Genomic DNA, 16,261 nt, shown 5'->3' with positions numbered 1-16,261 from the left:
ACACCATGAACCCAAAAACATAGGAATGTAGGAACACCTCTGCCAGATCAGGCCAGAATTTTGTTTCTATCAGGGATCAAACAAATGCCTTCAAGAAGCCTATGAGGAAAACACCCACCCTCTGTTTTTCCCCGAGGATTCAGATACACTGCTTCTGACCACAGAGGTTCAATTTAGCTATTGTGGCCAACAGCAGTTTCATATCAAAATAATAAATGTAAATGTAATCAGGTTTCATTAATGTGTAAGACAATATACTGAGCTGGATCAGACTAAAGGTCCATCTAGGATAGCATTCTGTCTCTTAACGGCAACCAGCAAGATGTCTCTGGGTCCGCATACACAAGTATGGTGATGGCTTTTCCTGGTTGTTTGTACCTAGTATGAAGTATTCAGAAGTCTATTTGTTTTGAATATTTCTAAACTACCTGCCCAATAGATTCCTGGGCAGTATACAAGAGAGTTAAAAATTATTCAAACAAAATACAGTAACGTACTTCACAGAAATGTACAGACTGAGAGGCAACAAAAAACCTACAGAAACTTAAAGCTGGCTGTTGTAACTTAACCTTTTCGAATGCCGAAGGAAATCAAAATGCCTTAACCTGGTCCCAAAAGTATTGTAGTGCCACTTGTGGCTTTCTGGTGAGGGCATTCCCGAGTCAGGGTGCCATTGCAGACAAGGCCCTTTTCTTGTGCATACATAACACATCACTGCTAAGAGAGGCAGTCAGAGAAGGGCCTCAAACAAAGATCTTAAAACATGATATGGGAAAATGTGCTTTAAGGTATTTGGGACCCAAACCATTTAGGGCTTTAAAGTTCAGTACCAGCCCTTTGCATATCGACTCTGATTGTGTAGATTCTGTTTAATTTACATGGTTAAGATTTGTTGATAGACCTGACCTCCATGAATTTGCCTTACATTTTTAAAAATGCCATCTAACCTAATGGCCACTGGCACACCTTTCAGCAGTTAATTCTGTGCTTTGTGAAGAAGCAGTGCTTGCATCGCTTTGCGAGGCTGCCTGAAATGGTTTTCCCTTTTGCCTCTGCAGGCCTGTGATGTTGGAGCAGGGTGAAAAAAGATTATGGTAAGCAACAGCATTGCAGCAAATGTGGGGTGCAAAGCAGTGTTTGTGGCTAAAACCTCACCTTTCCCTTGTACGCAGTTTGGGACCCTTGGACAGGTCAGTCATCTCTCTGCTGTCATACTGGTTTGTATCCTGGAAAACATGCATAGTTTCAGCAAATGTAGGAGCAAAAGAGCGCTAACTGGGCTTGGTGTTTGGGACTCAGTCTCCAACCCCACCCCTGTCTTGTACCTGGTTGTGGGTTTGAGCAAGTCACTTTTCTCCCTCCAGTCCAGCATTTTTTTCCAACAGCAGAAAGCCAAATGTTTCTGGGAACTCGCAAGCACAGCAAAAGGGCAACAGTATTCCCTTGTTATTTAGTATTTAATACTGTCAGAACATTTATTATGGCTAACAGGAGAGATTTCAGGTGAGGGAATTAGTTCACTGTTCCTGTAAGAACTGGAGAGCAAATGTTGTTAGAACTGGCTGAAACCAGTAAGCAGACTATGGTGGCTGAGCAGAAGGAAACCAGTCCCAAGTTTATTATACAGCCACAAGGGTGGCTGTATACTATAGCCAGCATGGATTTTTTGCATTCCTCAATGTTAAATTGAAAATACCCCCATCCCATTCTGATGCTTCCCATAAACTCATTTAAAAACAAAACCTTACAAAACTTGTAGTCCTGAACTCAGAAATGCTTGCTTAACAACCCTCTAAATTTTCATGACGATACACAAAACAGTCAGAGAGAATCGGAAGTGCAAAGTGTAAAAAGAGAGAGAAACCAGTCCCCTGTTGGGTTTTTTTTCTGTCCATGTTCTCACTTGTTGAAATTAATTAAAAATCACCCATTTTCACAGAGTACCTGTAATACTATTACTGCCCTTGCCCCATACTCTGACTTTCATCTTCTGCAGTTTAAAAGTTAAAAAAAATGCCTGGCTGATTTTTAATTAATTTAAGAAATTTAGCACTGGAGTCAATGATAAGGCTGGGCATGCTCAGTAAGAACCAACTGTCAGTGTTCTGAAAGCGAGATTCACAGCTGCTTGGCTAATCAGGGGGTCACACCCACACCAAACCTTTATTTCACTTTAGACAGTCATGACTTCCCCCAAAGAATCCTGGGAAGTGTAATTTGTGAAGGGTGCTGAGAGGAGACTCCTGTTCCCCTGACAGAGCTCCAGTGGCCAGAGTGGTTTAACAGTCAGCTGCTCTAATTGAAGCTCTGTGAGGGGAACAGGGTGTCTCCTAGCAACTCTCAGCACTAGGGTTGCCAGGCTCAGGGCCTGAGAATGATTCTGTATCTTTAAGAGAAGATAAAATTAAGCCAAGTGCAGGTTTTCTTGCAACACTGTAATGGGAAAAACCACAAGGTGAAATTCTCCCTTCCCCCTGTACAACTTTTAAAGATACAGAAGACCTCTTGGAGGCTGGGCCCTTCCCCCATGGTCTATTTTACCTGTCTTAAGCATGATTGCACAGGAGTAAATCCCACTGAACTCAATAAGCATGCAGATGATCAGACCTGCCATTCTCCTCCTTTTTCTCTCCTTCCTCCCTTCTTCTTCCCCTCCCCCTTCTTCCTCCTCCCCTGCTCACTCCAGCCCTTCCTTCCTCCCTCCCTCTTCTTCTCCCCCCCATGGTCATTTTTACCTATCCTAAGCATGATTGCATGGGAGTAATCGCACTGAACTCAATAAATATACAAATGATCAAACCTGCCCTCCTCCTTCCCTCCCCCTCCTGCCTGCTCCCACCCCCCTCCTCCCCTCTACCCTTCCTTGATGAATCCTTGATGATGCAGGCCTCTCAGATTCAATAGAATTACTTATTTTATTTTATCAGCTGGATACTTACTACTCATTCATCACTCCAAATTAAAAGACAGAGCATGATACACATCTGTACAATATATATAGGTCAGATTTATTATTTATAAGATCTAAAAATACCAAAGGAGTTCAGGAACATCCAGCTACTAAAAATCCAAAGTACTCAGTGTAGAAGACCTTTACAGGTTGAAATGCGTTTGGGAAAGATCTAGTACAAGATCTGAATGCAAGGAATGTATTAAGGATATTTTATTGCCATACATTATGGTTTTTAATGATGTTTTATGATTGCTAGTTAATATGTATTAAAATTACATTTAATGCTTTAGATCAGCCTTTCCTAACCAGTGTGCCTCCAGATGTTGTGGGACCACAGTTCCCATCTTTCCTGGCCATTGGCAATGCTGGCTGAGGCTGATGGGAGTTGTGGTCCAACAGCATCTGGAGGCACACTGGTTGGGAAAGGCTGCTTTAGATGTTCTTTAAATTTGCCATACATGTCAATGTTTAGAACACTAAGGATCCTCTGTAGGAGGCAATCAACACAGATGGCTCAATCAATTATTTTTAACAAAACAGAACTAAACCCTGCAACCATGGTGTTGTGATATTCCATGTTTGCTAGCTGTAGGGCTGTTTTTTCTGTTATAGAAAAAATAATTCATATAGATGCACAAGATTTTAGTGGTGAGTCTGCTGTGGAAGTCTACTAGACACATTTTCCCACACAGATCAAACTTCCCACTAGGGATGGTGTAGAATATTTGCAAATTTGGATTTGGTATTGAATTGAATTCTGGGATAATCCACAAGTTCGTCTCATCGCTGAACAGGCTCCCACTCTTTGTGTGCATTCATGACTGTTAGCAACACCACAATTGTTTAAAAAAATCCACGGCGAGTTTTACGTAATTATTTATGTAATTATTTTTGTAATCAGCAGTATAAGGAATAATGGGGAAAATTACATAATTTTTAGGGGAAAATAACAACAAAAAAAGGGAGAAACAGGAATCGCGATAACTAGTGGACCACAATTTATAGTGACTAGGAATTGGCAGCCCATTTGACAAACTGAAAAATGGAACTGAATCAGATAGCGAACCCCATCCCTACTTTCCACACATATCTTCTAGTTTCCTTTTGCACAGTGCAGATCAGCAGCACATTGTATCAGTAACAAAGCCATTCCTTCCTTTTTAGAGCATGCCACCTCCCACTCCTTCATGGAGCACTTTTTAAAGTGCAAAATTAAAAAGATAATAAAGCACAGAACAAATGCCTGAGCAGATGAACATACAAGGTGCCTGAAAACCAGGGCTGTGGAGTCGGAGTCGTGGAGTCGGAGTCGGGAGCAATTTTGGGTGGAGTCTCCCAGGTCATAGTCCAACACTCTAACCACTATGCAACACTGGCTCTCACAGTGTTTAGGATATTATAAATGCACATATATTCAACACTGGCTATTTCTTTATTTCTACTTGAATTCTGCCCATGACTTTATTATATATTTTCTGTAGGCATTTACACTTTCAAGTACTCACACTTTTGCTCCACAGCAATGTATGCACTCTGTCAGCTATTATTAACAGATGCCATGATCATAGCATTTTGCTATTTTTAAGTATAAGGCCAATTCAGACTATTTCAGAAAGTGCTGTGTTGTCATTTTTGGCAAAGACAGAGAGTTTGTTTAAACATAACGGTCACAGTATGAAGGGAAACTATGGAAATTACCTGGAAATAAAACACTAGAGGAGGAGAAAGGACACACATCTATGGTCTCCTGTCATCTGGAGCTACCATCTAAAGAAGATCTAAACTGCGGCTGCCTTTATTTCAACCAGCAACTTGCACATGGGAACAAAGATCTGCAAGTCTGATGTCTTAATTCAAAATCAAGTGTTGGGATGTAGTGACTAGAATGCTGGGCTTATCTTAGGGCTGTTCTTATATCGCAGAGGTGGCTAACCATTTGACCCAAGGGCCACATCACCCTATTGTAATTCCTCTGGGGGCCGCATGCCTGCAATGAGTATGGCCTAAAAGGCGGGCAAGGCCAAAAAGATGGGGACAACTGCATTCTCATGTCACACACATGCAGGCAGCCACAATTTCTTTCTCATACATAGACATATGCAGGCCGGCACTTTCCTGAGTAGCCCTCTCTGCCTCCCTCTATCAGCAGGAGAGCGGGAGGAGGAAGTCTGTCTAGCCCCCTCCCTTGTCCTGCCAAGCCTGCCTTGCTATGGAAGGATTTTTGGGGCCGCTCCTGTTTTTGCCAGCCTTCTTCCTTCATCCTGCACCTTGATTCAAGGCACTCCATCCGATTTCTCTCACAGTTCCCAAACCCAATGCAAGTGCTAGCAGAGTGCATGGTGATAATTGTTAGCACTTGGGTACTATCAAAAGCTTCAGATGTTTCTCTAAGTGCTGGTGATCATTTCAGAGAAGCCTCAACGTGGTGGTAGGATTGGGAATCATCATGACAGAAGCACAATGGAGTGCCTTGAAGGAAGGGACAGAGAAGCTCTCTAAAGACTAATACTGTTTGTTAAACACACAAACAACTGCTGCTAGTTGCACACTCCTTCACGCAACTGCAGAGTGGTTTGTTACATTATTTTTTTGCCCCAGTGGCAAGTTGTCAGGGTCTTGGGGTGGCATTTGAAATTGTCTGGAGGCCAGATTAGCCATTCCTGCTTAATTTCAGACCTACCTCTGAATGTTCAAATTTCATTAGAAGAAAACTGCATGTATCTATCTTTTTTGCTTACAGAGAGATAAGGAGGGGATACAATTTAATTTTTATATTTTTGTGTATATTCTTTTGTATTATAAAATCCCAAATAAAAATATTTTTTTAAAAAGAAAGAAAAGAGATAAGGTCGGGTGGAAGGACATGCACACACAATGGCAGCATTCTGCTCAGTTGCTCAGGGCTGTTACTGGTTTTGCCAGTGAGTGCACAAGCACTTGAGGATCGACAGTACTTAGCACCAATTTTTAGTTTTATTTTATGAGAAATTTTTAATAAACAACTAATGTACACATGTTTGCCTGCTTGCATTTCTTTCTCTTTCTCCCCATTTTAACTTGATTTTATGATACCTTCTCATACACATAATTTCTTGCTACTAACATTTAACCTTCTCTTGTCCTACTGTTTTTCTGTACAATTCCCCATTTCACCTGTGTTTCTCTCAGCCCAGGTTCCAAATGTTTGGTCACAACCACACCATACATTTAAAGCACTTTAGCAGCCATGGATTTCCCCTGAAGAAACTTAGAAACTATAGTTTGTTAAGGACGCTGTGAGTGGTTAGGAGACTCCTTGCAGAGCTACAATTCCCAGTACCCTTAACGTTCCATGCTTTAAGAATTATGGTATTTATCAAGTGCCTGAGAGCCAGTGTGGTGTAGTGGTTAGAGTGTTGGACTACGACCTGGGAGACCAGGGTTTGAATCCCCACATAGCCATGAAGCTCACTGGGTGACCTTGGGCCAGTCACTACCTCTCAGCCTCAGAGGGAGGCAATAGTAAACCCCCTCTGAATACTGCTTACCTTGAAAACCCTGTAGGGTCACCATAAGTCAGAATCGACTTGAAGGCAGTCCATTTCCATTTTTGTATCAAGTGCCTAAAAGACTATGTGCCTGGACATCATGATGTGATATAATCTCTATTCAGAAGTTCCAAATTAGGCATATATTAGCCAAATCTGGTTCACACATGCTCCATGTTGATGACTGTAGTATTAAGTGATGTTCTGACTATTTGAATGAGTTATCATCACAAACCAAACACTGCAAGCAGACCTTCTGTATCACCTCACCTCACCTTAAACACAATGCTTTACAATGGCGTCAGTGTTCACACATCTCACACACCTGTTGAGTCATCAAGTGTTAAGTAATTAATTGATGAAAAATGGAGTGATGTATATGCAAGTGTGAACCAGCCTCTAGGTACATGAGGGTCATGAGGAGCAAAGGGGAGATTAAACTTTTGAAAACATAAGCAAGATGCTGGATACATTTCCTCCTTATCTCTAGTAAATAAATTTAGATTGAATACCATAAAATGACTCTAAGAATGTTGTTTTTGCTTACTACCTCCTCTAATAGGGCCAGCAGTGTCGTGGCAAATTTAGAAGTGCAGGGCCCCTTCATAATAGTCACAGCCACGCCCTTTCTAATATTATACAACCTTCTAAGATTAATGTCAAGAACGCCTGGTTTTGCTAAGATTTGCTAATAAAGATGGTTCTGTGGCAAGGAATTGTGGGGAAAACATCTTGCCTGAATTAGGGCCTCTAACAGGCCGTGAGACTGTCTCTTCTCACAGCTGAATCCAGTAAATTAAGCAGTTAATGAGAAGAGGGCCAGAGCCCCGCATGACTGAGTACTTGGGCACCATCCTGCCCCAGGCTTGTGGTGCTCACCCGTGTGTCCCACCTACCTCTTCCATCACTGTGAATGCCGTGCACACTGCATGCATGCCTACTATCAACCAAGATGGCGATGGGGGCATCAGGCCCTTAGGGTTAATGGTAGGTATGATACACAGCATGCACGCAATTCATAGCAACATTCACAGCGACAGGAGAGGTACGTGTGTGCAGTCTTATTGAAGCCCGTGTTGTCTGTATGGGGGGGGCTGGGAGCTCCCTCTCCGTGATCCATTGCAGGGTTGGGAGTTGATGCTGCCATGGATCAGGAGTGCTACCCTCACACCCTAAGGAGGGGCCCCTCTGGGCTGCAAGGGCCATCAAGGAGGGCCCAACCTGGTTGCCCTCTGGTGCTGGTCCTGAGTGAAAACACCTGCTTATCAGCCTGACTGGTACCTCAATGCCACAGACCTGGAAAGGTTGGAGAAACTGTATGACCATTAAGCGAGAAAGCACTAGAAGGTTTCATCATCAGCAAGCCCTCTGAATGGCTAATTAATTCCTGGCTGTTGCCGGGCTGTTCCCCAATAAATATAGAGCTACGATTTTGGCTTTTGTTCTCCAGTGTTCCTATCTGATGTTAGGGTTCCATCTTTCTATTGCTGTCCAGGCCATTAATCTCTGAGGGAGATGTGGAACCATGAAGTTATTCTGCCTGTCTTCCTATCATGTGTGAGTATAGAAGCTAGACAGATTTGTTACTTTTGTCCTGTGATTGAACTCTCTGCATTTTTGAATTTTACCTAACCTTCTGGATTTAGTTTAAGGAAATATTTTGCTGCTATATTTTTGCACTTATAATTTTATTTTAATAAAGACAACCTCTTATTTACCTGTGTGTGTTCATTGCAGGGGAAGTTTGGCTCTGAATCTAACACCTTGGCCATTTGGCCACAGCCCACCATATTTTTGCCTGAAGGCTCCAAGACAAGGAGTTCATTTTTTGGCTCATGTATTTTCGAATCCTTGGTGGGTCTATTTCTGAAACTTTGGGTTTCCTCTTGACCCAGAGTGGGTGACCAGGTTTAAGGGGGGGTGGCAGTCTACCTATCTTACAGGGTTGGTATTTGGATTAACCAGTCCTGGTAAGGGAGGCGCAGGTTGTGCCTGGCTGGAATAAATTGCCCTGGAGTTGGGAATTGACTCCCCCCCATTTCTTTGCAATTACAGAATAATCTGGCCAGGTTTGAATACTGTTTTCTGCTTCTCTATCCTTATTAATGCCTTCTCCCGTCCCTAGGAGCTAATCAGCATGAAAGGGAATTTCTCAGTGGCTGACTCACCTCCTTTCACTCTGATTGGCTCCAATCAGCAGCAAATGCTGGAGGTATAGGGACCCTGCTAGAACTTGGCTCCAGGCATGTAGTGAGACAATTGTAATTGGGTGGGCAGAGACAAAAATTGGGGAGGCAGAAGGGATGGGGCATCGGTCACTACAAAAGAGGTTTCTGGGGGGAGTTTTCTTAGGTACTGACAAAAATAAACCCCAATTTATGCATTTTAGTTAGGAACTAGTATTTGTGAAGTTTACAAAAAAAGCAAATCAAATTAAAATACAATATTTTCCACATGCAAAATAGTTACGTAAACTAAATAACAGTGACTAGGAACTAAATGTGTATTGTGCAACTCATCCTACCATAATGATCTGAACTGTCAATAAAGTCTAACATGCCATGATTTCTCTGCAAGAAAGAAGAAACTGTTTACTTGAACTACCTTCAAATACGCCTACACACGCTTCGTACCAGCCCAATATCTCAGTAACCTTTCCATTGTTAGTGTCCCGTTCAGAGCCGAAAGAATGAGGCTGGATTGTGTGTGCAAGTAAATCTCATTTTATTAGAGTAATGGATACATCAAAGGCATTGTGCTTCATAGGAAACCCTACACTAACTCACTAAAGTCCCTAACTATACTCTAGACATGCTCTGCAGCGTGTGAAGGAAGTTGACTCAACGACCCCCACTGTGAGCGGCAGGCTTATATAGGAAATGTTTTTGAACGTAATCTCTGACTCCTTCGTAATTCCTGTCTTTGCCCTGTCCGTTTCTCGCGGCGACAGGAATGAGGAGACGGGACGTGCATCCAACAGCTCATCTGAAGACACCTGCTCCCAAGGAACAGGCTCGAGGTCAGGGGGCGGTGCCATGCTGGAATCCTCCTGGGAACTGCTTGGAAAAGGAGGGGCTGGCACTGACTCTGAAGCTTCCTCCCCCAAGACCTCGGCATCAACTGGGGGCGGTGTGCTCGGCTCCTCAGAAAGGGCATTACTCGTGGGAACTGGCTGAAGAGCAGGCTGCCCCCCTCCCGCACGATCCTGCTCAGACACAACAATCCCCAACTCGGCTTCTTCTGGCTGCGGAGGTGCCTGAAACTCATGCCTCCCCCCTTCCTGTCCCTTCTGAGTTGGCTGCAGCGCAACAGTTAGATACAGGAAAGCCTTTACTATGGCGAGATTCAACGTAATGCCATCAGTTCTCCTCGAGGGCAGATTTCGTGGAGTCCCACGCGCAGCAAGGCTGTGCCCATGTGGGATCGGAGAAGTCAAGACTATAACGCATGCACTCTTATATTGTACTTTTTATCAAAACATTTGTTCTTTTAGCATTACTCCTATCGTCCCAATGTTTCCTGGTCGTGATCCTCTATTTTATACGAAATTTTTGCTGCAAGATCACTACCCACAAATCACATATATTGTTGCTAGATTCTGTGCCATGGCTATCACAACTCGTAGAACAATGGTAACTCAAATGTCTACATGAGAGACCCGGCATTGGAATATCTATTCTAGTTTGTCTTAATAATGGTTTCAAACATTGTGTGATGATTTTGTATTGGCCTTTGGCTGTAATAAAATTCATTTCAAATTCATTTCATTTCTTCAAATATGTTATATTCAAAAGCCAAGATTACTATGTTTGCTATCTGAACATGGCAGAAGAAGCCAAAGTGGCTTCACAAAAAGCTTAGAGATGATCTGAAAACAAAAAAAGGGCACATACAGGAAGTAGAAGGAAGGTCAGGCCACAAAGGAAGAGTACAGACAGGTAGCAAGGAATTGCAGGGATGCCGTCAGGAAGGCTGAGAATGAGTTGAGGTTAGTGAGGGATGCTAAAAGCAACAAAAGAGCTTTCTTCAGGTACATCCATAGTAAAAGACAGAGAAAGGAAATGGTGGTACAGCTCCTCAATGACGATGACAAAATGATAACAGATGACAAAGAAAAAAAGTGCTCAATTCCTACTTTGGCTCAGTCTTCTCCCAAAAGAGGGCCTATGACCCTCCTGGCAAACGTGAAGTTGAAGGGGCAGGATTGCAGCTTTGCATCCTAGAGTATTGAACAAACTGGCTGAAGAACTCTTGGAACCACTGTCTATTATCTTTGTGAAATCGTGGAGGATGGGTGAAGTGCCTGATGACTGAAGGAAGGCTAATATTGTCCCTATCTTCAAAAAGGGCAAAAAGGAGGAACCTGGGAACTACAGGCCAATCAGCCTGACATTGATCCCTGGGAAAATTTTTAAGCAGATTATAAATTTATTTATTTATTTCATTTACATATCTCCCTATAGCCGAAGCTCTCTGGGTGGTTTACAGCAATTAAAAACATTAAAAACAAATATACAAATTTTAAAACACAAAAAACAATTTAAAAACACAATTTAAAAAATTTAAAAACAATTTAAAAACACATGCTAAAATGCCTGGGAGAAGAGGAAAGTCTTGACCTGGCGCCAAAAGATAACAGTGTTGGCGCCAGGCGCACCTCATCAGGCCAATCATTCCATAATTTTGGGGCCACCACTGAGAAGGCCCTTTCCCTTGTTACCAGACTCCCAGCTTCCCTCCGAGTAGGCACCCGGAGGAGGGCCTTCGATGTTGAGCGTAGTGCACGGGTGGGTTTGTGTCGGAAGAGGCGTTCCATCAGGTATTGTGGCCCTAAGCCATGTAAGGCTTTATAGGTTAAAACCAGCACCTTGAATCGAGCTCGGAAACATACAGGCAGCCAATGCAAGCGGGCCAGAATCGATTTTATACGTTCGAACCGTCTGGTCCCTGTTACCAATTTGGCTGCTGCATTTTGCACAAGCTGCAGTTTCTGAACCGTCTTCAAAGAAAGCCCCATGTAGAGCGCATTGCAGTAATCTAACCTGGAGGTTACCAGAGAATGGACAACTGAAGCCAGGTTATCTCTGTCCAGATAGGAGAGTAACTGGGCCACCAACTGAAGTTGGTAGAAGGCACTCCATGACACCGAGGCTCCTCAGCCTCAAGTGACAGATATGGTTCTAGGAGAACCCCCAAGCTACAAACCTGCTCCTTCAGGGGGAATGCAACCCCATCCAGGACAGGATGGACATCCACCATCCGGTCAGAAGAACCACCCAATAGCAGCATCTCAGTCTTGTCTGGATTGAGCCTCAGTTTATTAGCCCTCATCCAGTGCATTGTCGCAGCCAGGCACTGGTTCAGCACATTGACAGCCTCACCTGAAGAAGATGAAAAGGAGAAATAGAGCTGCGTGTCATCAGCATACTGATGGCAATGCACTCCAAAGCTCCGGATGACTGCACCCAATGGTTTCATGTAGATGTTGAACAGCATGGGGGACAGAAATGACCCCTGCGGAACCCCGTACTGGAGAATACACAGTCAGAACCCTAAATGCAACAATACAGCGACTAGTACGTGGGGACAAAGAGAACTATTACAATAGTTACTGAATAGAAATAGAAGAGGACAACAAAAAGGGCAGAACAAGAGCCCTGTTCCAAAAGATTAGAGAAATGAAAGGGAAATTTAAACCAAGAGTAGGGATGTTGAATAATCAAGAGGGGAACACACTGAATGACCAAGATGAAATAAAAGGAAGATGGAAGCAATACACAGAAGAACTCTATAAAAGAGATGCCAGGATGACAGATTCATTCACGGAGGAACCGTATGATGAAGAACCAGAAATTTTAGAATGCGAGGTGAAAGCTGCTCTTAAAATACTTGGAAGAAACAAATCACCAGGAACAGATGGCATACCAACAGAGTTGCTACAAGTTACTGAGACTGAATCTGTCCAAATTTTGACAAAAATGTGTCAACAAATATGGAAAACTAAACAATGGCCCACAGACTGGAAGCGTTCCATATACATCCCAATTCCAAAGAAAGGGGATCCCAGGGAATGCAGTAATTATCGAACTATTGCCTTAATATCCCATGCAAGTAAAGTAATGCTTAAGATTCTACAACAAAGGCTCTTACCATATATGTAGCGAGAAATGCCAGATGTCCAAGCTGGATTTAGAAAGGGAAGAGGCACCAGAGATCATATCGCAAACATACGTTGGATAATGGAACGGACCAAGGAATTTCAGAAGGAAATCACCCTGTGCTTTATAGATTACAGCAAAGCCTTTGACTGTGTAGATCATGAAAAACTATGGACTGCTTTAAAAGAAATGGGGGTGCCACAGCATCTGATTTTTCTGATGCGCAACCTATACTCTGCACAAGAGGCTACTGTAAGGACAGAATATGGAGAAACATATTGGTTCCCCATCGGAAAGGGTGTGAGACAGGGTGTATTTTATCACCCTATTTATTTAATCTATATTCAGAACATATTATACAGAAACCAGGATTGGACCAAGAAGAAGGAGGTGTGAAAATTGGATGGAGAAATATCAATAATTTAAGATATGCAGACGATACCATACTACTAGCAGAAACCAGTAATGATTTGAAACGAATGCTGATGAAAGTTAAAGAGGAAAGCACAAAAGCAGGACTACAGCTGAACATCAGAAAGACTAAAGTAATGACAACAGAAGATTTATGCAACTTTAGAGTTGACAATGAGGACATTGAACTTGTCAAGGATTATCAATATCTTGGCACAATCATTAACCAAAATGAAGACAATAGAAGACTAGGACTGAGGAGGGCAGCTGTGAGAGAACTAGAAAAGGTCCTCAAATGTAAAGATGTATCACTGAACACTAAAGTCAGGATCATTCAGATCATGGTATTCCCGATCTCTATGTATGGATGTGAAAGTTGGACAATGAAAAAAGTGGATAAGAGAAAAATCAACTCATTTGAAATGTGGTGTTGGAGAAGAGCTTTGCAGATACCATGGACTGCAAAAAAGACAAATAATTGGGTGTTAGGACAAATTAAACCAGAACTATCACTAGAAGCTAAAATGATGAAACTGAGGTTATCATAATTTGGGCACATAATGAGAAGGCATGATTCATTAGAAAAGATAATAATGCTGGGAAAACAGAAGGGAGTAGAAAAAGAGGAAGGCCAAACAAGAGATGGATTGATTCCATAAAGGAAGCCACAGACCTGAACTTAAAAGATCTGAACAGCGTGGTTCATGACAGGTGCTCTTGGAGGTCGCTGATTCATAGGGTCGCCATAAGTCGTAGTCGACTTGGCGGCACATAACAACAACAACAACAAAATTCTTTCTGTAAACCGCTTTAAGATTTTTTTATAATAAAGCAGTATATAAATGTTGTAAATAAAATACATAAATAAATTTTAGAGTCACTGTGGCCCTTGGTTCTCTTTCAATTTTTAGGAACAAAGGAATCTGCCTTATACTGATTCAGGCCATTTGGTCTTATCTAGCTTAGTACTGATTACATAGACTAGCGTTGGCTGTTCAGGATTCCAGGCAATAATATTTTCTTGACATTGGATTTTGGACCATGTGCCCTACCACTGAGCTACAGCCCTTCCCCTGTTTAAAAATTATATTTTAAAATTGCTCTTATCAATTCACTAATGAATGCACAACATACCTAGGGCAAATCCACACCATGCATTTAAAGCACATCCAACACACATTTGAAGCACACCAGTCCCACCACAGAATCATGAAAACTGTAGTTTGTTAAGGGTGGTGGGAACTATAACCATGAAGGTGAAACTACACCTTCTTTGGGGGAAGTTGTGAGTTTTAAATGCGAGTTGGATGTGCTTTAAATGTATTATGTGGATCTGTATTAATTCATAAACTTTGCCTGCATATAATTCATTTTAATTATTTTTTTAAATGGAAATCAGCTACACGGTTTACTTGGTGACCATGGGCTACTCACTATCTCTCAGCCCTATCTGCCCCTCAGGGTGAAAACAATGGAGGGGGGGCATGACCACCACAAGCAAGAAAGGCACACTTAAAATGTAGAGGAAATAACAATGTACAACCATAGTATGAAATCAGATATATATTGAGACACAGTATGAAGAAATATTTATATAACGTGGATATCAAAGATGTTTATTATTTACACAACCTGTAAAGATATTTATAGTGCAATCCTATGCATGTTTACTCAGAAGCAAGTCCCAATGTATTCAAACAGGGAAGCATGCACAGAATTGCAACCTTAAATGATAAGGAATTTCACTCACCCAACCCAAAATTCAGAATCATACCACTTAAAGCTGTTTTGCAACTGTTTTATACTTGTTTTATGGTTATTGGATTTTAAATTATTTATTTCTTGTAAGCTGCATTGGTTTCCAACCCTACTCCACAGGGTTGTTGGAAAGATTTCATATACACACACACTGGAGATGTAAAAATGCATACACCCTATGTAATAGTTTATTGTCAAAACCAGTTAGTCATTGCAGAACTTTTTTTTTTTTGAAAAATCATTAGTTTTCTACCAAATAAAAGCATTGACTTTTGGGTGAAGGGCTGGTAATAAATTCTAATTCTAATAAAAATTCTAAGTAAGCCCTGCCTAGTTGCTTTAAAAAAAAAAAGGACTGAAGGGGGAGAGAAGGATTTACAACACAATTGTTTGTGATATTCACTCAAAAGTCCCATTAATTTACATCCATAAAGATTTAACATCCATAGTGACCTAAATATCTTCTGACTGAATCTTAATGGGACCTATTTATTGCAAGAAATGTGTGGAGTCCCGCATGTATGATCTCATGGATGGAATGAATGGTTTTAAAACATAATCAAAGAACTGAGAAATTGGTTCTAATATTGAATCGTTACCTGAAACTATAGGATGACCTGTGGGAGGATTAACACCCTTATGAATCTTTGGCAACACAGAAAATAAAGGGACCCTTGGATTTTTCTTGAGCAGAAATTCAAACTCAGATGTGATTACATATCTTTATTACGATCGAAGATCAGCAATACAAATATAATACAATCAGCTGGATATCGGAATAGCAGTAAAATGCAAAATAACAGCAAGGGCTGATTAAAAAGTAGTTCGGCAATGGAACCGACTGCCTAGGGAGGTGGTGGGATCCCCTTCGCTGGATGTCTTCAAGCAGAGGCTGGACAGCTATCTGCGGGAGATGCTCTAGCTGTGGATTTCCTGCTGTGAGCAGGGGGTTGGACTCAATGGGCTACAAGGCCCCTTCCAACTCTATGATTCTATTATTCTAGTCCAGGAATGTTATAAAAGAATCAGAGTGGAAGGAGTCAGGCTGCTTCGCAGCGCATAGTTCCTTTCTGCGAACCATAGCGGCTACACAGAATGAGGCGATCTTTGCAGTAATCCGAGGATCCCGATCCGCCAATAAACGTCGCAGAAACTTAGCCTCAGAACTAGGATAGAGATTAGCTAAAATTGGAAAAATAAACTTGTGGCGAAGGTTAGAATAGAAAGGTCAACAGAGCAATACATGACACACCGACTCCACCTCCTCAGCACCACAGGGGCAGGTTCATTCAGAATGTGGGACACCCTTATATCTGCCCTCCAATAGCGCTGAAGGAAGAACATTGAATCGTGCCAGGGTAAATGCTCTCCTAAATTTTGGGGTAGATACATTCGAAATATAGGAGGTGGGGACAAAGGGTTTCATATTAATGTGGCTTAAGGAGTAGACAGCA

General features: G+C 42.0%; 1 protein-coding gene across 5 annotated transcripts in view; it reads right to left on the bottom strand.

The window, feature by feature from the left end:
- Positions 1-16,261, bottom strand: part of LMNTD1 (lamin tail domain containing 1) — a 327,152-nt gene that overhangs the window by 291,767 nt on the left and 19,124 nt on the right. For 3 of the 5 annotated variants that reach the window (XM_061582240.1, XM_061582244.1, XM_061582245.1), the window contains exon 2: positions 1,156-1,226. The exons of the other annotated variants lie outside the window; for them this stretch is intronic. In XM_061582240.1, coding sequence (XP_061438224.1) covers positions 1,156-1,199 — 44 coding nt within the window. In that variant the 5' untranslated portion in view covers positions 1,200-1,226. The remainder of the gene's footprint in view (positions 1-1,155; positions 1,227-16,261) is intronic. 5 annotated transcript variants of the gene reach the window in all.

The sequence above is a fragment of the Rhineura floridana genome, chromosome 8 (genome assembly GCF_030035675.1).
Source record: "Rhineura floridana isolate rRhiFlo1 chromosome 8, rRhiFlo1.hap2, whole genome shotgun sequence".
NCBI classification, from domain to species: Eukaryota; Metazoa; Chordata; class Lepidosauria; order Squamata; family Rhineuridae; genus Rhineura; species Rhineura floridana.
Note: the sequence above shows the minus strand (reverse complement) of the source record. Positions and strands in the feature narration are given on the sequence as shown.